This window comes from Peromyscus maniculatus, chromosome 6 (genome assembly GCF_049852395.1).
Source record: "Peromyscus maniculatus bairdii isolate BWxNUB_F1_BW_parent chromosome 6, HU_Pman_BW_mat_3.1, whole genome shotgun sequence".
NCBI lineage: Eukaryota > Metazoa > Chordata > Mammalia > Rodentia > Cricetidae > Peromyscus > Peromyscus maniculatus.
The window spans coordinates 59,506,300-59,534,032 of NC_134857.1; the positions used below are offsets into that span (position 1 = coordinate 59,506,300).

Genomic DNA, 27,733 nt, shown 5'->3' on the forward strand with positions numbered 1-27,733 from the left:
TGGAGCCGTACAATAGGAATTCTGAGCACTAGTGAGAAAACGCCAAGAAAACATGAGTCTTGTGACCTCAGTTTCTCCAGAAACGCAGAATTGTTCTCGTAATGTGCTTTTGTGTTCCTCCCAGGTGTAGTGGATAGGAGTGAGTTGACTTCAGCTGTTGTTAGTTATACATCTCTATGGAAAAAGCATGGTTTTTCCACACGGGGCTTGTCCTTTTGATTGAACACCTTACGTGATTCTTCTTAACCCGTGAAGTATCAATTGTCTGATGCTCTGAATAAAGTTGGCTACTGCATGAGACTTTAGTCTGCCTCATTTTTAGGTCTCACTCTTCAGGGTTCACGCTGCCATCTAGAGCAGGGAACATCAGGCTTATATTATTCACACACAGACGGAAACTAGTTGCATCTGGTAGATACTCACTGCCTGAAGTCCTAGAGACAGCTATTTTTCCTCTAAAGGTTGCTTACTAAGAGTGTAGAAGGGTAACCTGAGGCTAGCAACTACAAGTAACTTGCCATCATACTTTCTGCAGCATACAAAAAATGATAAGGAGGATATTCTCTACAACTGGTGATAGACAGATTTAGCAAAAGTTGGTGGTGGGGGGGTGCTATTCTCCCATTCTCTTTCCATTTCCTGCTCTCCCAATCTCTCTGCATTCAGTCCAGTTTCCCAGACTGTTACTTACATCTGCCTGAGGGAAGAATCTTTGATCTCAAAATGTATTTAAGCAGGGTGCACTTAACTGATTTTTATCTATTAAAATATAAATGCTCCTTTTATGGAGCAAATATTATGACACAGACTAAGCTTGCCTAGTGGGCACCAGCCTCTGGGCTCAATCCCAGCAGTGAAAACCAAAGAGCTCACAGACCGTGAGTGTCATGGTCATGTGCTAGCTGGATGTCTGCAACAAAGCACCAAACTGTTCTCTTAGTGATCGTGACTATCAATGTCAATCTGAGTTTTCTGTATTCCAGGAAATAAAAAAACATTATGTACTAGAGGGACTTACATCGGGACAAAGTACAGAGGAGACAAATGCTACAGTGAGCCTCAAGAACCATGGAAGAATTTGAATGTAGTTTAACTGGTGTTAACATCAGCAGTATTAATTTCTTTGACTCAATAAAGAACCACAAAAAAGAAACAGGCTCTCACTCAGTTTCTGCCGAGCAAGAGGCGAACTCTTCAGCCTCCTGGGGCCCAAATCCTGGAGCGTAACCTCCGCTTCATTCCAGTAATAAAAAGCATGCACAATTCATTAAAAATTTAGACAAGGCTTTATGTTATATTTATTTATTCTCCAGCTTGTACAAACTGGATGTAGAAGCATAAACATAGTACATTTCTACCATCTTCAACAAAAATATAACCAATATGTACAATTATTGTATTAAAAATACAAAAGGGATACAGACTCCACCAATGTCTTTCTAAAAGACATACAAGTAGTATCAAAAGTATGAGGGAATCACCAGTTAATTATACATTCTGCACTTGACATCACAGAGCGAACTGAGGTTAGCAGTCCTATGTTCTACAATTACTTAATGTTTAGATAACATCTGTGCAATTTGTGATAGAGCTAGAGTTTTGTCTTTCTATATGCACATGAGGTCCATAGCCTATATAGTAAAACTGGCAATAATGCAGATTACATGTAAAATTACAAATGCATTAAGTGACAATGGGGTACAGAAGTAGACAAATGCCATGACATAGAAGAGAATTATTAAATAAAGCACTGACAGTTTTTGACACAGTGAAAAAACACTGCAATTCGACCTTTAAAATTTGAAGCTATTTACGTTTATCTACTGATCAATATGATCAGCTGAATTCAATGGAAAAAATCCAAGACCAGCAGCCCCTCACATTTGAGTACTACTCGGATTGGCAGCCTTCACTTTTCCGGAGTCTGTGCAAAAACACCACAAAAATAGAACGGTGGGGTCTTTTTCAGTCATTCTAGGGGTCATAGCAGCTGTGAGCAGATGGCCGCTACATTAGCCTTCTCTATATGCAGCGTCCACGAAGCCACTTACAGGTCAGTCTTTGGTGACTAACCCACCTTGTAAAGGCCGGCGTTTCTAACCACGTGACCTTTAATCATGTTTAAAGACATACTCTCTGATGCCAATTCAACAAGGGGAGGCTGTCTTGAAAGAGCAGTGCGAACAGCTGGCGTTTGCTCCAACGCCCCAAGCTGCTTCACTGCGACCTTATCCAGTCATGTTCTTTTCTTTTAAAAACATAAAAACAAAAAGCTCTAAAACTCTAAATTAACAAAACTCAAAAAATAAAATTAAAAAAAAAAAAACCATAACTTAAAAACAGGGGTTGCCATCCACTGTAATTGGGCAGGACACACTCTCCGATAACACTGTCCCGCCTCCTAAGGCTCAGACAGGACACAGGAGTCCTAGTCCCGTCCCACCCCCACCCCCCGGCCATGTGCAAACAGTTTTACATTAGAGCCTCACCCACTGGGGAAGGAGCAGGTGAGGAGTCTCCGTGGTGAAGTAATTGGCTAACATCTGATGCTTCTGGGATAGGGCACTTCACGGGCAAGGCCAGAAGGCCATGGGAAGACGGAGTCACTGCCAGGTCTTCCCGTGGTGTGGCCATACCCTGTCCGGCATATTTGGTTTTTCAGAAACCCAGGCTGGCAATGCTACTTAAGGTTCAAAATAATACTGTGATCATTCAATCGATAGAACGTATTCTCTGAACACAATCTTTAAACTCATTTTTTTAAAGGATATTGTAAACAAGTGGACGAGCACTGTACTCAAAGGATTTCATGTCTGTCTTTGTCTACCTTGGTGGGTTCAAGACCCCAAGCAGTTCAAAGGCTAGCTTTTTCTCATCTTCCGAATGAGATCGAGGGCTAGGGCTGGATTGAAATCTAAGAGGAAGATTGAAAACTCCTTCCAGGCATGGAGAAGTACAGCCAGAGGGGATCACCTTGTGAGGATCTTGGAATCTGGAATGATACTGCGTGATGTGGCAGGCAGCAGCTCCGAGTCTGCTGGACTGTGCATCTCAAGCAATAAGGTCTGCAAAGTGCCAGGGCAATTTCTTCACAGTATTTCACATGCAAAGGGGAAAGGAAGGAGGGGAGAAGAAGCCCCATGCTGTTTTAAGGCAGGGAAGGAGGCAAACTGGTCCACCATCCTCAGGATGTGCGTGCCAAGGCTTCAATTTGTCAGATGTCTTCTTGTGCTCTCCTTTCGGTGGCCTGCTCTGGATCCAGAAGCCAGAGCCACCTCAAACCGCCGATACTTGTTCATCTTCTGAATACACAGCAGGAAAGAAAACAAAATAGTCAACATGTAGACTTTTTTTAGGTTAAAATAAATACATATTTAACGTAGCTCACTTAAAACTCTTGCATTTTTGACAAACAGTCATTCATAATTTTAAAAGTTCAAAAATGGGTGCATCATGCAAACCTTTATATACATATACACGATATATTTGTATGTATTTTTGGGGAGGACTGAGACATGGTTTCTCTGTGCAGCCCTGGCTGTCCTGGAACTCCCTATGTAGGGAGGACTGGCCTTGAATATCAAGAGATCCACCAGCCTCTTCTTCCCAAGTGCTCTGATTAAAGGTGTGCACCATCATACCCGGCTTATACACCCTATTTAAAAAGGCAGCTGTGTGTGGTCATTCGGGTCTGTAATTCCAGTACCCAGGAAGCTGAGCCAGGAGCAGGTATCTGAAGCCAGCCTGGCCTACTGTCTTAAAAACAGTTACAATTGTGATGGCTAGTCTAGGTTGTCAACTCGACAAACCTAGAAAAAAGAAAACTTTGAGGAACTGCCTCCATTAGAGTGGCCTGTAAGGCACATTCTTGATTGCTAATTGATGCAGGAGGGCCCAGCCCACTGCGGGTGGTGCCTTCCCTAGGAAGGTGGGCCTCGACTGTATATGAAAGATGGCTGAATGTGAGATGGGGAGCCGGCCAGCAAGCAGTGTTTCCCAGGGTCTCTGCTTCAGTTCCTGCTCCATCTTCCCTGAATAATGGACTGTTACCTGGAATTTAATCAACCCTTTCTTCCCCAAGTTGCTTTTGGTCAGAATGTTTTTATAACAGCAAAAGAAACCAAACCAAGATAACAATAAATGAAACTGAATACATTGTATGCTTATTGGATGGAAAGTTATTAATAATTTAAGTTCTAAAATAACAGGTATTTTTCTAAGACTTATTTTTAAATATATGTACACCCATTTCTGTGTGTGGTATATGCATGTGAATACAGCTGCCCATGGAAGCCAGAAGAGATGGTTAGATTCCTAAAAGTTAAGAGTTTAGACAGTTGTGAGGTACACTCCATGGGTGTAAGAAACTGAACTTCGCTGCAAGAGCAGTATATACTCTTCACCATAGAGCCATCTCTCCAGGACTTCCTTCAATTTGTTTAAAATTCAGTGACTCTCTCTCCTCTCTCCTCTCTCTCTCTCTCCTCTCTCTCTCTCTCTCTCTCTCTCTCTCTCTCTCTCTCTCTGTGTGTGTGTGTGTGTGTGTGTGTGTGTGTACATGAGTGCAGTTGCCCACAGAGGCCAGCAGAGTGTTTTGAGTCTCTCGGCTGCTGTAAGCCGCCCACACTGGTGTTAGGAACTGCACTGGAGTCCTCTGGTAGAGCAACAAGAGCTCTTAGCTACTGAACCATCTCCCCAGCCCCAAGCCCCTTATTTTTAACAATACAGTTATTATACATTAAGACGTCTAGAAGTCCTCTTCCTGAGAACTGGGATTTGCTTCCCAGCACCCACATGGCAGGTCACAACCTATAACAGGGCATCAAATATCCTCTTCTGGCCTCCACAGGCAGCAGGTTCACACATAGTACATATTATGTGTATATATATATACATATATCAAACACTCATACACACATAAAAACAAATCTTTAAAAAAATTCAAGGATACACAAAGATGTTAATATGTATTAATCTTTAATTGAAAGGTTATAATTCCCACTTATGTTTTGGACTTCGCTATAAGTGGTTGTGTAATAAAACATACTGCACTGAATACTTAAAAAGCAAAGGGTAGGATCTCCTCCTTGTTCTCAACCCAGTGTTGGTAGGAACATCCACAGCAAGGCAGGGAGCCCTGAAGCGTGCATAGCTTTTGCTAGCCCTTCATTCGCAGCCACTTTCTACCATTAAGTGTCCAGCTGCAATGCTTCCACTGAGAACGTTAGCCAGCCGCGTCTCAATAGGCCAAGATGTGTCTCTGAATTCCTAAAATTATGAGCAACAACCAGAGGTTTTTACTCTTATCCTTAAAACAGGGCCACAAAAGAACTTCGGTTTTACTAAGCATTGTCTTGGAAATCCAGGCTGGGCTGTGTCTCAGGTAGAACTTGCCTAGTACCCTGGAGGTCCTGCGCTCTCCCCCTAGCAGAGAAAAAGACTAACACTCTAGTCACGTGCACACTTTCTTACAGGCGACCCTTCAGGGATCGCTGGTACTTCTTAAACCATTTAAAGAAAAGTTCTTCCTCCTGCCAAGGAGGGGGAAAAAAAAACCCTCCGCAGCAAGCAGTTAAAGAGCCTGGAGCCACTGCCCTGACCCTCCCGAGCAAGTGGGACCTGGGGCCGCCAGCGGGTCTCCCCAGCACCTACCGTCCTCCTCGGGCCCGGCGAAGCCCTGAGGCTGGAAGGGTGCGAGGCGTGGGTCCGCGTCACTGGGCTTGTGCCACTGCGGCTTGCTTCCCGGCCTGCTGGCTGCGGGAGGCGTCTGCCCTGGAGACGGGGCCTCGGTGGGCCGCGCCACCATGCGGGACCGCTGCAGGGCCACGTTGTAGTCCGGGGGCTTCCGGGCTGGGTGGCAAGGCCCTTCAGGGAAATCTGCGATGGGGATGCCCACGTAGCCTGGAGGTGTGGGCGGCGGCTCCCGGTACCTGCCCTCCTTCCGTGCTGCAGAGAGAAAGGCAAGAGGGTGTCAGGTCCAAGGCCTTCCGGGCTGCATAAGGTGCAGGATGCAAGCACCATTTGGGACATGCCAGGGAACTAGGCTATCTGCAGCAAAATACTCACCAGGTCATTTCTGTGTAGTGGTATAACTGCTGAGCAGAGCTACTACCGTAACCCGGGGGAGTTCAACTAAAAACGGGTGAGGTTAAAACTAACCTAACTCTTAGCGCTACTGTGAACAAGAGGGACCAGGAACGTTCCTGGAACACATCAGGGAAGGGTAAAAATCCTCTCCCCTCTGTGCCTGGCGAGGGGTAACAGTTCATGTTTGTGAGGCATTTCCCAAGATTAATCCAATGGAGAATCAGTTCCACAGTCCTCCAAGTTTCCAGGTTTCACTTTGGAAAACAATAAATTAAAATAAAATCATAAAAATGGTACAAGATACCAATTTTAAAAGTCTTGGAAACCAAAAAGGCAGTTGCTTTTCTAAAAGCACATGACTTCACTAATGAAAAAGCCATTAATCTCTGTTATGTAAACTGTATGAAATTTGTGACACTGAATACAACTCAAGTTTCCTTTTCTTGATTGTTAGGAACTAGAAATCATTTTCCTTTCCACTTCAGCAACAAAAATTCTGAGGACTAGTTTGTTAACAGAAAATGGTTTAAAACAATCAACCTAAGAATTCTGAGCTGTTACCCCCTTATTCATCTTTATGAGGCCTTAAGTTGGACATCCATGCATCACTTTTTTTATGTGGCCACATAACTATTTCCTCCTTAGTACAAGTGATGTGCTTGCAATGGTTATATTCTAGAAGTTTCTCTTGATGCCTCACAATCTATCTTGCCGTTCTATCAGACATTTATTATACATGCTACAGAGACTACAACCCCGTGACTGAGGGAACACACCTGTCTTCACACCAGAAAGGGCACCAGCATCTTTCAGGCTCCTGATTCGTTAGTACTATCTTTTGCCAAGACCTCTTCCAAACTCACACTAACCCCATTAAGATAAAAATTATTGAGGCTGGAGAGATGGCTCAGTGGTTAAGACCACTGGCTGCTCTTCCAGAGGACCTGAGTTCAATTCCCAGCACCCACACGGCAGCTCACAACTGTCTGTATAACTCTAGCTCCAGGGGATCTGACACTCTTACACAGACATCCATGCAGGCCAAACACCAATGCCCATAAATTAAAAATGAATAAATCATATTTTAAAAAGATAAAATTATGAAGCTCATTTTAGAGATGAGTAGGGACAGCTGAGAGTCTCAAGTGTCAAGACAGGGATTCTAGCTCTGTCTGACCCCGTCCTGTGCTTTACCCGTCTCCGAGTTCTTTAACCCTGTTCCAGCGTGTACAAAGAAACGGTTTAGTAGGAAAAACAATGTGTCTGCCTAACAAAAACCAATGAAAAAACTTCAATATATAAAGGCTATAGCGTTCTCCATATAATTCAAGGGGACAAGAGAGTAACCAACCATTTTTCTAAGTGCCAGTGAGAGGAAATCACTCCTCTATGAAGAACACAGGCACCCATGCTGATAATTTTCAGGTCGTATCACAACCGATTGATCCTGAGGGCTCAGCTCTATCGAATGCGGAATTGCATGTCTCTGGCCACAGACTTGGCGGCTAAGCCCTAGTCATTTCACAGTTTTGACCGCACTTGCTGATCAGGACCCGTATGTGGCAACGGACAAACTGAGGGAGAAGCCAATCTCTACCCCCGCCCCCCTGGTTCTGGAGCGCCCCGGCATTCCATGTCCATACTTACCAATGAGCCCCTTCGTAGTGCTTGTCGTCACGGCTATGTGGGCAGGCATGGGGACGGGCTTGGCCTCCTCGGTGGTCACAGGCACCAGGCTGCTGCTTTCTGCTTCGATGGAGACGTCCTTGCCACCCCTGCGCTTGATAGTGCCCGTGTCGCCCTCCGAGTCTTCTCCCCAGTAGCCCGTGGACGACGCCCAGCTTGCCCGGGACTGCGCTTGTTCGAGACTCTCTCTGTTTTGATTTTGTCTGTTATACTTTGTGCTATGATCAGAAAACATGATTTGGTCCATATGGCTACCGGAGGCCCACATGCCTGCAGCGTCCCCTGAATAGTCAAAGTGAGTGTGCCCAAACGGCAACGTTTCCCAGCTTCTCTGGTGCTGGATGGTCTGGATGTTATCATGGGAACCACTTGAACATGACGTCCAGCTCCCACGACCGCTGTCCGCAGCATCGAGGGAAGCACGGTCCCCTTGGTCATGGGAAAGCTCCTCGGTGCTAGGAGAAGAGATGACAGTTGCAGCGGCGTACAGGCCCCGGCTTTCAGACACTGGGGCATATGACCTAGCCACCAAAACAGAGGGGAGGGAGACTGTTAAATGACCTTTTGCTGATGAACTGTTTTGCTGCTTTGAGACAGGCTCTTGGTTTGTAGCCTAGGCCGGCCTTGAACTCATGAACCTCCCACCCCAGCCTGCGTGCTAGGATAATAGGCATGAGCCACTATGCTTATAAAATATCTTTCCCCCCTAGAAAAGTGGCTTTCTTCCAACCCAGAGAGAGGACGAAAGGACTCAGGAATGGGATCAGAGTGTCCAGCTCTGCCATATCGTTCATTCACCTTCTTACAAAGCAACCCCGGGGAAGGGACCAACAGCTTGGTCCTTCCAGGGCTCGCATGCCTGACTACCCTGTGATTCCCTACGGACGGCAGCTCAGAGACTGGGGTGTGCCCTACCGGCAGAGTCTTCCTCCAGCAGAGCCCCGGCGGACCACTGGGGGATAAACACAGCGACAAAAGCCGTCTGAGTAACAGAAATAGCCTGGCCCTTACTGACAGAGCACGGGGAGAGAACGGGGAGACGGCAAGGAGCAGACGCTTACCCTAAGCTGTATTGATCAGGCTCAATCAGGGCCCGCCGCTCCATCCTGCCCACACCTAGGTTGGTCTCCACAATGCTGACAGAATGCCGCTGGCGCCGTTCGTCATGCAGGGGGACTGGCACCGAGTCAAAGGAAGAATTGCTGACAATACTGGACCGTGAAGAAATCTCACTGTGACCAGAATCTGAAAAATTATCCACGGTGCCACTGGGAGCCAACGAGTAACCTGAAGGAGAAACGCGATTCAGTAACGAGACATTTTAGGCTTCTGAAACAGGTCCACCAAAGCAGCAAAAGTTAAACATTGACAATGAAGAGGGGCTTTACTCAAACACTTATAAGCACCAGGTGACTAAAAGATTCAAATTTTACTCTAATAAAAGTATAAATTGCCCATTCAATGGTCAGAGAAAACTACCTATTGTTATCCACCTTAGGTAAAGAAGAAGAAACTATGGCGTGCATGGACCATTCTTGCTTCCTTAGCTACAAACCACACGACTGTTAGTAAACCCAGCTGAACACAGCTCAAAGACAAAAATACTTTGTCTAGCATGCCTGAGGCACCAGTTCCAATCTTAGCAGCATAAAACATGATGAAAAACAAAACTGGCCCTCCAAAACCCCCACAGCCAGACTCCACCAGTCTTAGAAGTACAAACCCGACCCTCACACTGTGAGTGAATGTCTTATTTTCTGTTGTCTGTTTTTTGAGACAGGGCTTCTCTGTGTAACACTGGCTGTCCTGAAACTCACTCTGTAGACCAGGCTGGCCTCGAACTCAGAGATCCCCCTGCCTCTGCCTCCAAGTGCTGGGATTAAAGGTGTGTGCCACCATACCTGGCTAGAATGTCTTATTTTCGAGGGACATTTTGACTTTTAGAGGATGGCACAAAAGTTCAACAGATGTAGCCACACACTCTTAAAACTTTGAGTAGACACATGTATAAAAAGAGTAAGTCCAGCCAGGCAGTGGTGCCGCACACCTTTAATCCCAGTACTCGGGAGGCAGAGGCAGGTGGATCTCTGTGAGTTCGAGGTCAGCCTGGTCTGCAGAATGAGACCTGAAAAAGGTATGTTTGGATTTCTGCCATTTATTTTTTCAACATTAAAAATGTATGAGTTGAATGACCCACAAGATAGTTGGTTTGAAGGATGTAGTATGCATTTCCCCTGCCCAGCACTGTAAAATGCCTCAATAGACATTCATTTCCTGGCCTGAAAGGACTCTTAACTCTCAGCTGTTCCTAAAAATAATTTTAAAAGTCACATGGTTGGGGGATAGGGAGGGAGAGCTTGTAGTGACATTTTTACATTTTTAATGAACAATTCCTTGATCTTTCTCAGCATTCAATTTTTAAATTTCCATTATGATACAAAGGCTAGTAAACAGATGTAATCAGGCACAATGTAAATTTCTTCTCTTTTAAGACTGGGGTCTTGTTATACAGCCCAGGTTGCTGTCACAGCTACCTCAGTGTTGGGATTAGGGGCCTGTACTACCTCACCCATCATAATATAATTTTTTTCAATACCTCTTAGCCAGGCAAATACTACAACAAACCCTGAGAACATCTGAATGGCAAATTCTGTATTTCAGTCCAATTGGACCTGATTTATATTTTAAATGCTACACAGGTCTTGATGAGATTTAGCAAGCTCATTTAAGGTATGCATTTCAAAATCGCACTGCAAGTTCCAACAATGTTAAATCCCTCCCTTAAAAGTCTGCCCCAAAGCTTGATGCTTGGAGGAATTCTACCATTTTCTTAGCCAGTGAGCCAACTAGCTTTCCTGCCAGCTTTGGTTTTAAAAGCCTCATCCACTCCATAGCTCCCTGGAGCACTGTTATTCTTGCTCCAGTTCTCAGTTCCAAGAGAAAACGAGAAGCCGGGTAAGTCCAGTTGCCAGAAGCCAGCAGACCTGAGCTGACATCACCGCTAGCTAGCGAGACCTGAAGCCACAGAACTCACAGGGCTGGAGAGCAATGGGTAGGCCGGCTCTGCTGTGTCACTGAATGCTAGCTGCTTTCACACTTCTCCTTTCCTACTGGCTGACATGCACTCAATGGAAGGCCAGAGGAGGGATCATTACTGGGAGCTTTGGGAAGAAATTATCACCTATTTTAATCTGAGAAAATATCAACCTAAGGATAGATGCAGTCTCTTGAGAACAAGAAAAACAATCAAGACCTGCATTTGTTTTTTTTTTTTTTTTTTTTTTGAGACAGGGTTTCTCTGTGTAGCTTTGCGCCTTTCCTGGAGCTCACTTGGTAGCCCAGGCTGGCCTCGAACTCACAGAGATCCGCCTGGCTCTGCCTCCCGAGTGCTGGGATTAAAGGCGTGCGCCACCAACGCCCGGCCAAGACCTGCATTTGTATAATGAAAAAAAAATAAGGAACATTAATGTTTCACATTTTCAAGGCCACTTGTGTATTACTGTTGCATAATTTTCAAGTTAATTAGAACAAATTTCAATATAAAAATAATTTTCCCTACAGTTACAATGATTTAAAAAAAAAAAAAAAAAAGGTTAAAAAAGTTTGCGTTAATCCAGAACTCAAGAGGCAGAGGCAGGAGAATTGTTGCAAATTTGAGACCAAGCTGGTCTACATGGTTGGTTCTGGGCCAGAGAGTGCTCATGATAAGACTTTAGGAAAAACCAAAGTTTTAAATAGTTACACAAGTAAATGCTATCCATTTTTAAGTAGAATATTTTAAAAGAAATATCGTGGAGGGGGCTGAACTCAGCATGCCAGCTTGGACAATGAACCAGAAAAGATGTCTAGGAAGGGACCCGAAGCTGAGACCTGACATTCACTATGTGACATTCACTATGTGCTCACCTCTGCCACTGCCTGGTCAGGCACTGGACCAGAGCCTTAGCAGAACAAGGACCGAGGCGTGGTGAAGGACACCAGCAGACAGGCCACGGGGACTGCAGGAGTGTGATGAGGGCCTCGGACGCTGAGGGTTCCCAGCACCCCTCTTCCAGCTACTGTAGGCAGGCTGGTGGTGGACCTTGCTGCAGAACCCCAAGGAAGTGAGCACAGCCCCCACCAGGAAGGAGTCCTGGCTGAGAACACAGCACCTTCTAGTTCATTTATTGCTCATTTGTGTCTTTAGTGTTTTATTCTTTAATTTTCAGTTTCTTTCTTATTATTTATTTTCATTTTACTTGACCTAAATTTTTATTATGTATAAATATAAATATACATTTAAGCTTTTTTTTTTAGTGCATATATATTTGAACCTTAAGCATTAAGTTGTTAGGTTGTATCCTATATCTCACTGGGGGAAAAATGACTTAATTTTGAAATTTTTAGTTATTTTAGGGGTATGAATGTTTTGCCTTTGTGAGGCTGTGTATGCCTTGTAGGTGCCCGAGAAGGAGGTCAGAAGAGGGTGTCTGAAGCCCCTGAAACTGGAGTTGCAGATGGTTGTGAGCTGTCATGTGGGTCTTGGGAACTGAACCTGGGTCTCTTCTGGAACAGCAGTGTACTACTCTGGCTGCCTTTGTGGATCAACTTGACACAAGCTAGAGTCATCGGAGAGGAAGGAGCCTCAGTTGAGGAAATGCTTCCTTAAGATCCAGCCATAGGACATCTTCTCAATTAGTGATCAATGGGGGAGGGCCCAGCCCACTGTGGGTGGTGCCATCCCTGGGCTGCTGGTCCTGGGTGTTATAAGAAAGCAGGGTGAGCAAGCCAGGGGAGGCAAGCCAGTAAGTAGCACTCCTCCACGGACTCTCTATCAGCTCCTACCTCCAGGTTCCTGGCCTGCTTGAGTCCCTGTCCTGACCTCTGTTGATGAACAGCAATATGGATGTGTAAGCTGAATAAAGCCTTTCCTCCCCAACTTGCTTTTTGGTTTGTGGTGTTTTGTGGCAGCCACAGAAACCCTAACTAAGGCAAGCAGCCAGTGCTCTCACCTGCTGAGCCATCTCTCCAGCCCTGGAGTCTCTACTGCTGTTCTCATCCCTAACCGACACACTTTTTTCTCATTCTTTACTTCTTCTCTTTACATTCCTTTACTCTCTCCTCTCTTCTCATTTGCTCCTCACTTCACTGCTCAAATATTGATGCTCTTAGCCCTAAAAAACAACAATCCTCACCCCCTAAAAACTACTTTCCCCAACCTAAGAGAAGACACACAGTAAAGAGGACTAGTATCTTCCACAAAGTAGTAGTGAGGGAGAGATCAAACTATTTGTAGATGACTTGAAAGACCCCACAGACCACACCAGAATACTTTCAGACTTGAGATATACTTTCAGCATGGTAGCAGGACACAAAAATGAACATACAAAAGTCGGCACTTTTTTATATACTAATAGTGAGCTCACTGACAACAAAGTTAGGAGGAACACTATCCCATTAATAACAGCATCAGGAGACAATGAAACAACCTAGGAAGAAACCTAACGAAAGAGGTGGAAGACGTCTACAATGAAAACTTCAAGGCATGAGAATGCTACCCATCAAAATTCCAAATGATATTTTCCACAGAACTAGAAAAAACAACCCTAAAATCTATACAGAAACACAAGAGACCACAGAGAGACAACGCATTCTAAAGCAGAAGGAAGATGCTCAAAGCATGTTATGATATCTGCTCAAAACATGTTATATCTGCTCAAAGCATGTTATGATATCTGCTCAAAGCATGTTATCATATCTGCTCAAAGCATGTGATATCTGCTCAAAGCATGTGATATCTGCTCAAAGCATGTGATATCTGCTCAAAGCATGTGATATCTGCTCAAAGCATGTTATCATATCTGCTCAAAGCATGTGATATCTGCTCAAAGCATGTTATCATATCTGCTCAAAGCATGTGATATCTGATCAAAGCATGTTATCATAGCTGATCACAAACTGTATTTTGGAGTCATGGTGATACCAGTAGCACAGTACTGCATAAAGAGACAAGTAGATCAACAGAACAAAATTGAGGACCCAGAAATAAACCCACACACTTATAGCCACCTCAATTTTGACAAAAGTGTTGAGAATATATACCAGGGATGAGAAAGGCAAAAGAGCCATGTTGGTGCCCTCACCTGCAAAGAATGAAGTTAGGTCCCTATCACCTCACACCCTACATGAAAGTCTACCCAAAGTAGATCAAAGACCTTAATTTAACCCCTAAAATGTTTAAACTGCTTGAGGAAATAATCCAAGATATAGCTACAGGCAATCTTTCTGACTAGTATTCAAATAGCACCAGAAATAGCCCCAAGAACTGACAAGTGAGACCACATGAACTTAGGAACTTCTCCACAACAATAAAAACTATCAACTGAGTGAACACAGCCTACAGAACGGGAGAAAACCTTTGCCAATTCTATTTCAGACAAGGGTTAATATCTACACTATATCTAAATCTGGAAAAAGTAAACATCCCAAACCAAAAGGTCCACCAATAAATGGGCCACTCAACTGATCAAAACAGTTCTCAAAAGAAACACCAACTGGCCAGTAAAAAATGGTAAAATTCAGCATGCTTAGCCATCAGGGAAATAACTGCTTTGCGATTCTAACTCACCACTGTCAGGATGTCGTCGAGAAAACAAATGACAAGCCAGGCAGTGGTGGCGCACGCCTTTAATCCCAGCACTCAGGAGGCAGAGCCAAGCGGATCTCTGTGAGTTCGAGGCCAGCCTGGGCTACCAAGTGAGTTCCAGGACAGGCTCAAAGCTACACAGAGAAACCCTGTCTCTGAAAAACCAAAAAAGAAAAAAAACAACAACAAATGACAGCCAGTGGTGGCGGCACACACCTTTAATCCCAGCACTTGGAAGGCAGAGGCAGGCAGATCTCTGAGTTCAAGGCCAGCCTGGCCTATAGATCAAGATCCAGGACAGCCAGGGGTACCCAGAGAAACTCTTGTCTCAAAAAAAAAAAAAAAAAAAAACAACCAAGAACGAATGAACAAATGCCAGCAAATGCTAGTGAGGATGTGGGGAGAGGAGCCCTTCTTCAGCGCTTGTGGGATGCAAACTGCTGTGGTCACTATGGAAATCAGTGTAGATTCCTCAAAAACAAAACAAGAAACAAACAAAACAAACCTAAAAAGAGAGCTATTACATGACCTAGCTGTACTTCTGGCATTTACCAAGCGTCCACATCCCAGCAGACACTTGCGTGTGCATGTTACAATACCATGTATTGTATGGGAATGAAAAGTCTAGATGCCCAGCAGAGGGATGGGTGAAAATGAAAATGTGATGCGTATACCCAATGGGATTTTATCCAGCTGTAAAGAAAAATGAAATTCTAAAGATTTCAGGAAATGGATGGAATTAGAAAAATATTACACTCGGTGAGGTAACCCAAGCTCAGAAAGACAAGTAAGCATTTCTTCTAGTGTGTGGGGGTCCTAGCCTCTAATCTCTAATTTCTAATTTCTTGGGCTCGGCTGTAGCAGGAAATGGATAATCTGAGCTTTCATGAGATATCAGCAATCTTCTTAAGCCAATACTTATAATGTTAGCACCTGTCTTGGACAGCAGGTTAAGAGGAGCCATAATTATAAAAACACCAGCATTCTTCCAAATTTATGAACGGATGGGGAAGATCCATTGCCACAGCACATCCGATCATTTACATACAATACCCAAACTTCTGCAGTGCAAATGGCTTTGCAATCAGCTGGACTAGATGTGTGTGTGGATCTGAGAAGGGGCAGAAGTCACTGAGCGCTACCTTTCCTTGGAGAGCTCTGAGGCGAGGTGGGGGGTGAGGACAGCTGCGAAGATGCATTTGATATTGTGTCTTCTGCTTGCTTCCTATGACGCTCCAAACTCCCTTCTTCAGACAAGGACAGGATTTTCTTTAAAGCTTGTGGAGAATTTATGCCTATAAAGAAAAAGAAAGGAAATAATTCAGGCACCCATTTTAGAGACTGGAAGGAGCGGGGGTGTGGCTCAGTGGCAGAAGAGCTGGCTTGCCGAGCTTGCACAGGCCTTGGCTTCTACTCTAGCATCAGGCAAACAAACAAGCAGACAGAGAGCAAAAAAGACTGAAAGGAAACATTAAATATTAAAAGCCTTCTTTGTGTCAACATTCAGTATTGCCAGTTTCAATCTATTTACGATCTAAACGTTCTGTGTGCTCTTCTGGGGTACGGAGCAAGGCAGGGGGTATGCACGGCTTAGTTTCTGCCCCGTTATCTGTTGGAAGTACTGGAAACAGACAGCTTTGACGTTACTCGGATTCTCAACTCAGCCATCATAGTTATTCAACTGTGTTTTGTTAAATAACAATGGGGGAAGCCAGAGAACTGGACAATACTTGAAGTAAGGATGAAGGCAGCACACCCCACTTCAATTCCAGATGGCACTCAAGTTCGGATTAAGAACAAGACATTTCGGTATTTTTGGAAATGCGGTCTCCGAGGAAGAAGGGATCGGTGGGGGTGGGGGCAAAGGAAAGGGTCAAGAGTTAACAGGAACTAACCAAGGGAAGTCAATAAAAGGGCTCTAAAGAGTGCCATGTCATTAATATTTGATCAACCCAAGACGGGAGAAGAGGCAGGAGGCAGCCTGTCTTCTGCGGTGCACTCCAGAAGCCCAGGAGAGGTTTCTGAAGGTGGATGGAGCCAGCACCAGCACAGTACAGAAGGTGGAGGAAACAAAATCACCCCTGACAATGCAGTGAAATAAGAAAGTCACATTCAAATACTTTACAGATCCATTATTTTGAGGCTGCTTTTGAATGACAAAGACATTTCTACAAAGTCCTAATAGCCTGAAATTACCATGAGTCAGTGCTGACTTTAATGGTCATAGACTTAACAGGCCCATTAAAAAGGAGTCGACAGATTTTAACCCCTCAATATACCTTCTGTTAGTGATTTGACGCTGTTTTGTTTTTTATTTTGTTTCTTTTTTAGGGTTTTTTTTTTGGGGGGGGGACAGAGTCTCACATATCTCAGGCTGGCTTAGAACTCTCTACACAGCTAAGGATGACCTGAACTTCTGATCCTCTTGCCTCCACTTCCCGAGTTCTAGTATTATTGGCAATAGCAACCATACTCCTGCTTTATGTAGTAGTGGGGATCGAACCCAGGAATTCATACATGCCAGGCAGGCATTCTACAAACTGAGCTCCATCAACAATCCTCTTGATGCTGTTTTAATACAATTCTATTAAAAAAATCATTCTTAAAGCACCATTCTCTGATTAAACGTAGAAGTATTAAAATACACAGTATGCATGAATAGATTCACCACATGAATGGGTAGTTTTTTTCTCTTAAAACATTTCGTTAAGCTGAGTAGGGTGGTACATGCTTTTGGGGGGGGCAGTAAGCAGGTGGATCTCTTTAAGTTTGAAACTAGCTTGGTTCACATAGTGAGACCCTGACTCAAAAACAAAAACAACAAAAAACCTCAAAAACCAAATAGACTATTCATGTATGTGTTTGTGTCTCTAAACAAGCACACTTGACTTTTTACATTTCCTTATTTATTTACTGTGTGTGTGTGTATATACACCATGGTGCATGTGTGGAGGTTGGAGGACAACTTGCAGGAGTCGGTTCCTTTCCTCCATCATGTACAACTTGTTCCCGAGCATCTTTACCCTCCGAGCCACCTCCCATTTATTTGGTGTGTGGGAGTGGGACATGGACGCAGGTCAGAGGACAACTTGAAGAAGCTGGTTCTCCCTTTCCACAATGTGGGTCCCAGGGATTGGAACTCAGGTTACTAGGTGTGGTGGCAAGAATCTTTACACACTGAGTCATTTTACTAACCTATGAATGGACAGTTTTGATATGAAACTATTTCCAGGGCCAATGTCTCTCACACACACACTTCCCCCAGAGACTTCCATTATCTTTCAGTGGCTGCAGATAAAAATGCTACGCCTTAGCAGCCATGTTTGGTACTTCAAAGTGGTTTCCAGTGATACTCTGTTTACTTTTAGAAACAGGGTTTCACTAAGTATCCCCAGCAGGCCTTAAACTTGTCCTGCAATCCAGACAGGTCACAAATTCACGGTCCTCCTAAATGCTGGGGATACAGGCATGTGTGACCACATCCCACAGGTGATGACTTTTACTAAGGTACAAGATACTGGAAGTGTTTAGAACAAAATTATTTCATGAAATAGGATGGGGAAGAAAGACCTCTTAATATCTTTAAATTAGTATTTTTTTTTAATAATGTGACTTTAGAAACATTATACTTAATATCTTAGGATGACAGATGACATTTCATCCACATTATAAGGCTCATAAATTCAAATGAACCTACAAGATATTTTCAGAGACATTCTCTTTGAGAAAATGGGAGACAGCTTTATATTCAGGAACGCCTACCTCACGTTAAATATAGCTAATGGGGTATTTCCAGATAAAGAGAAGAATGACAGTCTTCCATATGCAAAGTTCAGCACAGAAAGGAGACAGGACCGAACGGCAGAGGATTCGGGAATATATGCAGATTGAGAATACAAGGAATAGAAGAGTGTGTAATCCAATTTGTTTGTTGCAAGATGAACACAAGAGTTTGAAAGGAAAAATATGTCAAATAAAGATTCTCATTTTCCCCACAAACTCAGTGGATGTTACACACCGCCTCGTGTTAACTCGTGAAGTGTTACACACCGCCTCGTGTTAACTTGTGAAGTGGGAACGAGTTCACTTATGTTCTAACTGTTTTCTTCTCTGTACACTCAGACGCAAGAGCAGTTTTATGGAAAGTCGTGCTGCTGTGTATTTACACAGAGAACCAGAGAGGGGGATTCTGCTGATGGGAAGAAGACGCCAGACTTCCTTATCCTTCAGGCATTGAGCTGTATCCTCTGTCTGCTGAGTTACAGAACTAGTGATCAGCTAGTAAGAACCCACCTTCACATTTGGCATGTGCCTTGGTTGGATTCCTAGCACCACAAAAATAGACAAAAATTACTTCCAATAATTTAATTTGAAAGATATTTTGCTTAAACTTCTGTAGTTTATTGATCACAAGGCAAAATTTGTTTAAATGATGTCTCCATTAAAGTTTAAGTTGGTAAGTGTGAAAAGTCTCCTATGTCACCATGACCGATGACCTAACAACTGAATTCCAACTGTCCCTACAGAATGGAAGACCATTTCTGCCAACCAGCCATTCCACAGGGATTAATGTTCCGAATATATAAAGAATTCAGGAAGTTAAACACTGCAAAAACTCGATTAAAAAAGACAAATGAATCGAACAGATTGTTCTTCCAAGAAGAAATGCAAACGGCCGATAAACACATGAAAAACCTTCAATAACCCTAGCCCTATAGGAAGTGCAGATCAAAACGACATTGAGATTCCGTCTCACCCTCCTCAGAATAACCACCATGAAGAAAACAACACGTGCTGGTGAGGCTTGGAGGAGAGCCCTGATCCGCTCAGGTGGACAATCCCGGCAGCCTCTATGAGGTCGGCACGGAAATGTCTTCCCAAACTAAACAAGCACCAGCATACGACCCACCTAGACCACTGCGCTCTCCACAACAGCGAAGACGTGGACCCGGTAGAGACGCCCATCAACGTATGAATAAAGAAAATACGGACACACACATAGCGGGTATTATTCAGCCATACGAAAGAATGAAGTCTTGTCATTTGTAGAAAGATGGATGGCACTAGATATCGCGTGAAGGGGGATAATTCAGACTCAGGACTACAGCTATGCGGAGTCTAGTGAGGGCAGGAGAAGGGGAAGACATTGAAGCGGAGTGGGGACTGCTGGGAGGGACTCAGGGAGGTGACCATGATCACAGTATTTATGACAATGTCAGAGTGAAACCCATTATTTGTACAACTAATAGATGCTGTGCAAAGAAAGAAAGAAAGAAAGAAAGAAAGAAAGAAAGAAAGAAAGAAAGAAAGAAAGAAAGAAAGAAAGAAAGAAAGAAAGAAAGAAAGAAAGAAAGAAAGAAATTGTTTACGGAAACAGTCTTAACTGTTTAACTGAGGCTTAAATGCTAACTGGTTGTCTTATTAGAAGACGGCCACAGCGAAATAAAATGCATTATCCAAGGTGAACACTACTTCCCAACCTGAGACACACATCGGCGAATACCACCCGAAGAGCATGGGTTTAGAAACTTACCGAAAGGCGGCAGGTCCTTCACCGGCACCTTCTTCCGTGAAGGGTAGAGGGACACGGCAGGCACCTGCAGTCCCTGGCTGACTTTGTGTGGTGGCTGCGGCTGTGGCAGCGGCTGCTGAGGCTGCACTTTCTGCTGTGGCCCCGCACGGGGCGCCACAGGGGAGGTCTCGGACTTGACGGGCTTTTTGTCTCCGGGGTTCTTGGGCACTGGTCATGGTGGAGGGTGAAAACAGAGCACAGAGCCAAGGAGTCAGCACAAGGTGGATGCAGGGTCAGTGCTGCAGAGCACGGGCAGCGAGATCGCCAGCATGGACCCCCACCCCCACTTCCACCCCCTCACCAAGGGCAGGGAGGGAGGGGACACCTGAGCTACTGAAAATGAGAGGTGTAGCTGGACAAGGGTGTTTTTGCCTTATGAATGAGTGATCTCAAAGAGGATTATACTGCTAAGCACCAAATAAAAATAAAAACGAGGGCAGTCCAGTGCAGATTAGAGGTTAAAAACACAAACACATGGGCTGGCACGATGGCTCAGTGGGTGGAGGATGTTGCTGCCGAGCCTGGCCATCAGAGCTTGGTCCCTGGGACCCATATGGAAGGAGAGACCCAGCTCCCGTGAGTTGTCCTCTGACCGCCACAGGTACAACACAACATGTATGGTGCCAACCACCCACACTTCGTAAATAAATCAAATCAATAAATGAATGTTTAAAAAAAATTACATGATAAAAATCAAAGAATTGTTTTAAAATGGCATCCAAAACTTTGCCCCATCTGAGATAATGCTATTAACTGTAATCTACTTAACATCAAATCTTCCTGGGATGGAGCACTATTTTTGAGCAAACAGTGGCCAGTGCTGCTTAGGTATTGTGTGGTAGAAGGCGGATTACAGGAACACTAAGTGCTGTGGAAGTTTCACATGCAGAACTCCCTGCCACCAGACACTCAGAGATCAACAGTTAGGAAACTCAGGCTGCTCATCTCAGCAAGCTCTTAGCTACATCACAAGGGACCTTTAGAGTGTCATGGGTATGGATGTGCTGTACTGAGTGTGTGCCTAGAACCTGCAGAGGCCGGAAAAAGGCACTGGATCCCTTGGAACTGGAGTTTTTGATGGTTAGGAGCCACCACATAGTCTGGGAATTGAACGCAGGTCCTCTCTCTGCAGGGGCTGTGAGTGCTCTTAGCCACTGAGCCATCTCTCCAGCCCTATACCCTGGGTAAACGAAATCATGTGATCTTCTCAAGTTATCTCACACTGCAATTATCAAGAAGATGTAATTCAAATTTGCCCATAAAAGTTCCCCAAGTGTCCTAAATGCAAAATGCTTAAATCTTATCATACAGAAATAGACACAAAGCGCCCCATGCAGAGACTGGCCACATTTCTATTTTTCATTTTAACAGTCATGTGTCACTATGTCGTCTAGGATGGCCGCGGAAACCCTGGGCTCACGTGATCTTCCAACCTTAGCCTCCTCAGAAGCTGGAACTGCAGATGTGTGCCGCCACCCCTGGTTCACAGCCTGGCCAGTTATTTCAAAGTTGGGAACCCCCACATCAGGCTAAGGTGTGGTGTGTTCTAAAGCAGGATCACTGCTTCAGTGGGCAGGTGCTGGAGGCCGTCAGAGCTGAGGGAGACTCAGTAGCCAGCACACCCCGTCCTGTGCTCCTCTGACCTGACGATCTCTAACCAGGTTGCCCATCACTCAGGGAGTTCCTCTGTGAGAGAAAAAGGCATGCCAGCTGGCACCACAGTCACCTCCAGGTCTCTCGTTTCGGGTGCTGGCTGTGCCGGATGAAACCAAAGCAAGGAGGCGTGCGCCCAGGGTCCCCTTGACTGCACTAACTTAACTGGGCACGAAGACTCAGTCAAGCACAAGGCCGGTGTATGTCAGGACCACTGCGTGCCTCTGTGCTCACAGCCCCCTCTCACCCCCTCCACCGTACGCGGAACAGCCCGCAGCTGATTCGGGGAGGCACTCACAGGTGCTGGTCGCCGGCTCACACTGCAGCGACAGTGTCTGGAGACTCTCCTCGTCCATCTCCAGCTCCAGGTTGGACAGGTACTGCTTCACCTTCCTGGCCATCTGGGCATCTTCATACAGCTTTTTGGCATTGAGGAAGGAGCTGCGGCGTACCCGCTTTTTATGCCCGCCGGTCTGAGCGACATCCAGCACGGTGGCATTGGCGCTGCCCTGACTCAGCGACCTGGAAGACGAAAAACAAGAATGCAACCCTCTGGAGCACGGCATTGGCTGATCTACCCGACCTGTGTAAGGAGCCTACGCCTGAGAGGTCCCATGCCCCATTCCAGTAAGTAAACTGCTACAGGGGAATGTAGGATAACAGATTATACAAGGTTTGGTTAAAAGGGAATTATACACAATACATATACACAAGTGTGTTTGGCATATGTTCGGCTCCTACCAGTAAATTCTACTTTTCATCTCACAGAGCATTCAAAGTCCATTCTCTCACAGAAGCCAGAAAACGTAATTGCATATAAAAAGCTTTGTGCAAGGACACTGAGCGATCCTCGTGATAATTTACAAAATTAAATTCGCTTCTCCTAATGGGGGTATTTTATATGGACTTGATTAAACCCGGCTACACTGCTCACAATTGTGTTCGTACTCTGTGGGTTGAATATGTGAGTTTTTAAAAGAGTAAATCTGTTAATACAACGGTCATGCAAACGTAAACATACGTATGGAAACTATTTAGTACATGAATTGTTAAGAATTATTTTTAAAGGGGGCTGGGAATCTATACAGGATGAAAACAGTAGTTAGTTGAGCTGTAGAAAATCTGGTTTGGGGGGCTTGGGGGTGCCTAACACCACCACAGTCGCTTCTGGACCTGTGCGCCAGTGTTCCGGTCACACGATTTAAAGCATGCCTCCCCTTCCCCCACTTCTTTGGCTTTTTCATTTCAAAAGACACAAGTTATATTAAAATATCATCTTTCTGACAGACAAGAAATGTGTCTGGTCTACGTTTCCCAGAATAATCATCAATCATTTCACAGCTCTTGTGGACCTGACTTCAGGAAAGCCCCAACAGATTAAATCTGAAGTCAGTTTGCAATCTGAAATTCTGATAGAGCAAGAGGGTTAGGGGGAGGGAAAAACAAAAACAAAAGCAAACAAAAGCAAACAAAAACAAAGCATCAGAAAACAGAGCAGGTAAGAAAACAACGCCACGGGCTGAGCAAGAACCAAGAGTGCAAAGGCTGCCACTTACCCCAGACTCCGCCACTTCTTCTTCCTGCAAGTGAGAGCCACGGAGATTGAAGCACGGGTGTAGAAAGAGACAGAAAGATCACAAGCTCAGAAAGAAAGGACCAGACTTCTGGACAAGCAGTTCTAGAAGCCCACAAACATTAACTGCGTAATCACCTCACACGCGTCCACTACAAACACCTCTCTGGCTTAAAAGGCTGCTGCTGACGATTTTGTTCATTCCCTCCATTGAACTAATCATTGCTTTTTTTACCGGCAGATAAACAGACTGTATGGACACGATGACAATTCTGTTCTAGTTCACACTATCGATTCCAAGTTCTAACTCTGCGACTCAGTGTTCTGGAAAATAGGAGGTAAATACTTGCACCTAACATCAATTCGAACTGTCTGAAGGACAAGCTGTTTGCACTACTCGTATATGTGGCCTGGATGCAAATGAGAGACATCACTGCAAACTGAACCTTAAGGGTTATTCTCTCAGCACATCCTGATGTAACCCCTAAATTCAGTATTTAGATTTTCCTCCTGTGGGCAAGCTCCCTCTAACCATTCTCACCCCACAAATGCCACGGCCAGCAACTCACGTACCGAGTCCTGAACATAAGGGCAGGGTCCATGTTGACTGAGGCCATTCGGCCAACATGACGGATTTCTTTTGCAATCATCCTCAGCTTCTCAAAGTTGACCAGTCCGTCTACTTTTGAGTCATTTCCTGAGAGTAACAGAGGAGGAACAAGAAGTCACCTCGTGCTCACTTGTGCTCCCTCCAGAACAGAACAAGCCCGCCTGTGCTCACCCTCGTGGAGGAATGTCAGATCCTTCTTGATGACGGGGAACAGGGGGATGACAGGAGGCTGTAAGTTCTGGCCGCTCAGGACGTTGCGGTACTTGGCCATGTTTCTGGAAGGATCAAATAAGTCTTGTAGGTCCTGGAATAGTTTTTCATATTTATTGGGAAGTTTTTCCCAGGTCGTTCGGAGTCTTGCCACTGGTGCCAGGTTTAGGCCACTAAGAGGGGAGAGAAGAAGAGTGAGATATGATTAAATGATCCCCTTGGAAACAAAGGAAGACACATAAAGAAACACCTATGTGTGTGAATTTTACGTGCACGGAAATTTACAGAATGCCTAGGAAGATCATGCCAATCCTGCCTGGGTAGTGAGTGGCAGCTAAAAGCAGGGTCAGAGCCAAACCACTGGCCTTTATACTTCTTCCCTTTATGGTCCCTTAACATTTCTTATATTCATTCATTCATTCATTCATTCATTCATTCATTCATTCATTCATTCATTCATGTGCGTGTGCATGTGCGTGTGTGTGTCTCTCGTGCGCGTCTCGGGGGAGGGGGAGTCCCAGCAAGCGTGTGAAGGTGAGAGACCAACTTCCAGGAGTCAGGTCTCCCCTTCAAACATGTGGGTCCAGAGATTAGACTCAGGTGACCAGGCTGTAGCAGCAGGTACCTCTTTACCGGCTGGCCCTCTGTTTTGTTTGTTTTCTATTGAGACAGGGTCTTGCTCACAGCCCTGGCTGGCCGCACTGACTCAAGAGATCTACCTGATTCTGCCTCCTGAAGTGTGGGGATTAAAGCTTCACCTCCACAGCCAGGCAGCCGGCTCTTCTCTATGCTCTCTCCATCTGTTTACTCTCCGCTATGAACAGCTCTGAACCGGCCCCCAAAGGTTCCTGTGTGGCTTAGGTCCCAGTGCACTCAGTACCGGGGAGGTTGTGAAGGGACAATTTAGGAGAGGAAGCTGCTATGTCGGGAATGGTGGCAATGCCTGTAATCCTAGCACTGCGGAGGTTGGAGGCTCACACAGTCGAGACCCGCTGATCTGCAAAGACAGAGCCTGGCTCCAACACAGGGGCGGCGGGGAGAGGAGTGAGAGGTCCTTCTGTGTAACCGGGGCAAGGCAGCCCCTCCCCGTCTCCTCCTTATTTTTACGTTCCGGCCACAAACAGCTCTGTTCCACCAACCATGGTAACTACTGCCTCACCACAAGCCCAGGCACAACAGGGCCACGTGACTGTGGGCATAAACCTCCAAAACAGCTAGCCCAAACAAACCTCTCTTCCTTATAAAATGACTGTCTCGGGTATTCTGTTGTAATAACAGACAGCTGACTAGCACACTAATAACAAAACCAATAGGATATAGTACTGTCAGTTGGGAATATTTTGTGTTCATGTATTAAAAAAAATGTGGTTTTTGCACTGTTAAAATTTGCCACTTGATACTGGAATGCATTCTTAATAAATGTGGCTATGTTATATATAATTTTATTTTTAAGACATTTATTTTATTCCAGTGGTTCTCAACTTGTGGGTCTTGACCCCTACAGGGGTCGAATATCAGACATCCTGCATATCAGATGTTTACATTACGATTCATAACAGTGGAAAAATTACAGTTATGAAGTAGCAACAAAATAATTTTATGGTTGGTCACCACAACATGAGGAATTGTAGTAAAGGGCTGGAGCATTAAGAAGGTTGAGAACCACCGATTTATTTATTTATTTAGTATGCCGTAGCACCACGCAGAGGCCAGGGGATAATTTGCAGGAAATGATCCTTTCCTTCCGCCATGTGGGTCTTGGGGGTTGAAGTTACGATGTCAGGTGCCTTTACCCACGGAGCCATCTTGCTGACCCGTTATGTATCATTTTAACGCATATTTCTTGCCTTACTTTTTTTTTGTTAATGACTTATGACTTGCTGCTTATTTTATATTTCTTTTATACTACAGAAATGATGTTAGATAAAAAAGTAAAATTGAGCAATTTCCTTAATTTGGGTTCAAAATGGGTTATAAAGCATTGGAGACAATTTCTAACAGCAACCAATTCTGCTGAGGAATTTCTAACAACAAACAGTGCAGTGGTGGTTTAATAAATTTCATCAAGGAAACAAGAACCATGAAGATGAAGAGCACAGTGGCTGGACCTCACTCAGTGTATCTGCTTGCATATGGAGACCAGAAGTCAATATTCCACGTCTTTCCCTATCACTCTCCATCTTCCTTCTTTGGAGACAGTCTCTCATTGTACTCCAAGGTCACCATTTCTCCTAGACTGACTGACCGGTAAGCCCCCAGGATCTACCTGTCCCGGCGTCCCCAGGGCTGGGGTCAAAAGCACACTGTGCTTGGCTTTTATGTGGGTGCTGGGGATCCGAACTCAGGTCCTCACGCTTGCACAGTAATACTTGACCCACTGCGCCATCTCCCCGGCCACCCAGAGAGTTTCAATTAAGGTATAAGAAACAGAGGCGGGCAGAGTGGGCACACGCCTATAATCCCAGCACCCGGGAAACAGGATGGTGGTTTCCAGTCCAGCCTGGGCTACTACAGGGAAGCCTGCCTCAACACAACCCCCCAACCTCCCGGGGCGGGGGGGGGGGGGGGCGGATTTAGAATCAGAAAGAAAGAACTGCTTGTTGAACCAATGGTAGCCTAGTGTACGTGGGGCCTTATATTACAGACCGGCGATCCACACAATCGACGATGAACTAGGAACTGCTCCATTCCCGTTAAGTACGTGGCGCAGGACGACAGGCCCTCTTACCTGATGATGGCAAACATGGAGTTAAAATTCTTGCACTCCCGACAGTGCAGCGCGATCTTGATAAAATGCTTAATGATCTTCATTCTCTTCAGCTGGTTGGTCTCCCGCAGGATTTCGGAAGCCACCCAAAACGTTTCCTGGTTAATGACCTCCTCAAACGTCTTCAGGTTGGCACAGCTGGTTTTGGACTTGAGCTTAAACAGATCGTCTATGTATTCGGTGGGCTCGATGCTTCGGAAGAGTTCAAAGTTCCTCATGGAGAGCTGCGTGGCGACCTCCACCGTGCTGAGCTGCAGAAGGGAGATTTGGCTCTCGCGCAGCAGCTCCTGGGCATCCTCATCCGAGCACAGCGTTTCCGTTTCCATGTTGTTTTTCAGATAGTACCTGAAAGAAAGAAACTCGTCAGATGTCAAGCTGAGCAGCGAGCTGGATGGTGCTCCTTCAGGGAACAGTGCTGGTTCCCGGGGAGGTGACGGGGGGGGGGGGGGGGGGGGGGGAGGGAACGGTGTAAGCGTTCTTTTCATCCAGCCTGGGCAGTGCAGATGCCACCCCCAGGCCACCAGGTCAGTGTCCCCAGCTCACAGAACCACCAGGTGACAGCCATCTACTCAGCAGGTAAGTGGGATTGAACAAACCATGGGAACTTCCTCTGTGCCAGTCCTGTGGTTTGGTTTGGTTTTTCCTGCCATTGAAATACTCTTAGCTTGTGTGCCAAAGGTGACAGAAGAAAGCTATTTTCCAGATTAGACAAACATCAGCTCAAGGTCATAACTCAGTTTCCCATGAAGAGGGAATCTGACAATTGCTAGGTCCACAGTAGCTCAATCCAAGATTACTTTTCATTTAACGTCTAAGAAACTTACTGGCTGAGCTGGCAAGAGGGCTCCATGGGCAGAGAACTTGACATGCAAACCCAGAGACCCGAGTCCACAAAGTTGTCTTCTGACCTCCACACACACGCTGTGGCAGATGTGACCACCCCCCCAACA

At 45.2% G+C, this 27,733-nt stretch overlaps 1 protein-coding gene across 11 annotated transcripts in view; it reads right to left on the minus strand.

The window, feature by feature from the left end:
* Positions 1–1,286: 1,286 nt before the first annotated feature.
* The window catches only part of Rapgef2 (Rap guanine nucleotide exchange factor 2), a 240,177-nt gene continuing 213,730 nt past the window's right edge, over positions 1,287–27,733 (minus strand). For 9 of the 11 annotated variants that reach the window (XM_006981088.4, XM_015999583.3, XM_076574272.1 and 6 more), the window contains 11 exons: positions 26,745–27,128; positions 23,978–24,189; positions 23,770–23,893; positions 23,180–23,203; positions 21,922–22,145; positions 19,932–20,138; positions 15,541–15,693; positions 8,835–9,060; positions 7,735–8,294; positions 5,653–5,946; positions 1,287–3,302 (listed from right to left, as the gene is read on the minus strand). In XM_006981088.4, the coding sequence (XP_006981150.1) occupies positions 3,277–3,302; positions 5,653–5,946; positions 7,735–8,294; positions 8,835–9,060; positions 15,541–15,693; positions 19,932–20,138; positions 21,922–22,145; positions 23,180–23,203; positions 23,770–23,893; positions 23,978–24,189; positions 26,745–27,128 (2,434 nt within the window). In that variant the 3' untranslated portion in view covers positions 1,287–3,276. The remainder of the gene's footprint in view (positions 3,303–5,652; positions 5,947–7,734; positions 8,295–8,834; positions 9,061–15,540; positions 15,694–19,931; positions 20,139–21,921; positions 22,146–23,179; positions 23,204–23,769; positions 23,894–23,977; positions 24,190–26,744; positions 27,129–27,733) is intronic. The other 2 variants (XM_015999584.3, XM_076574277.1) reach the window with 1 other exon arrangement.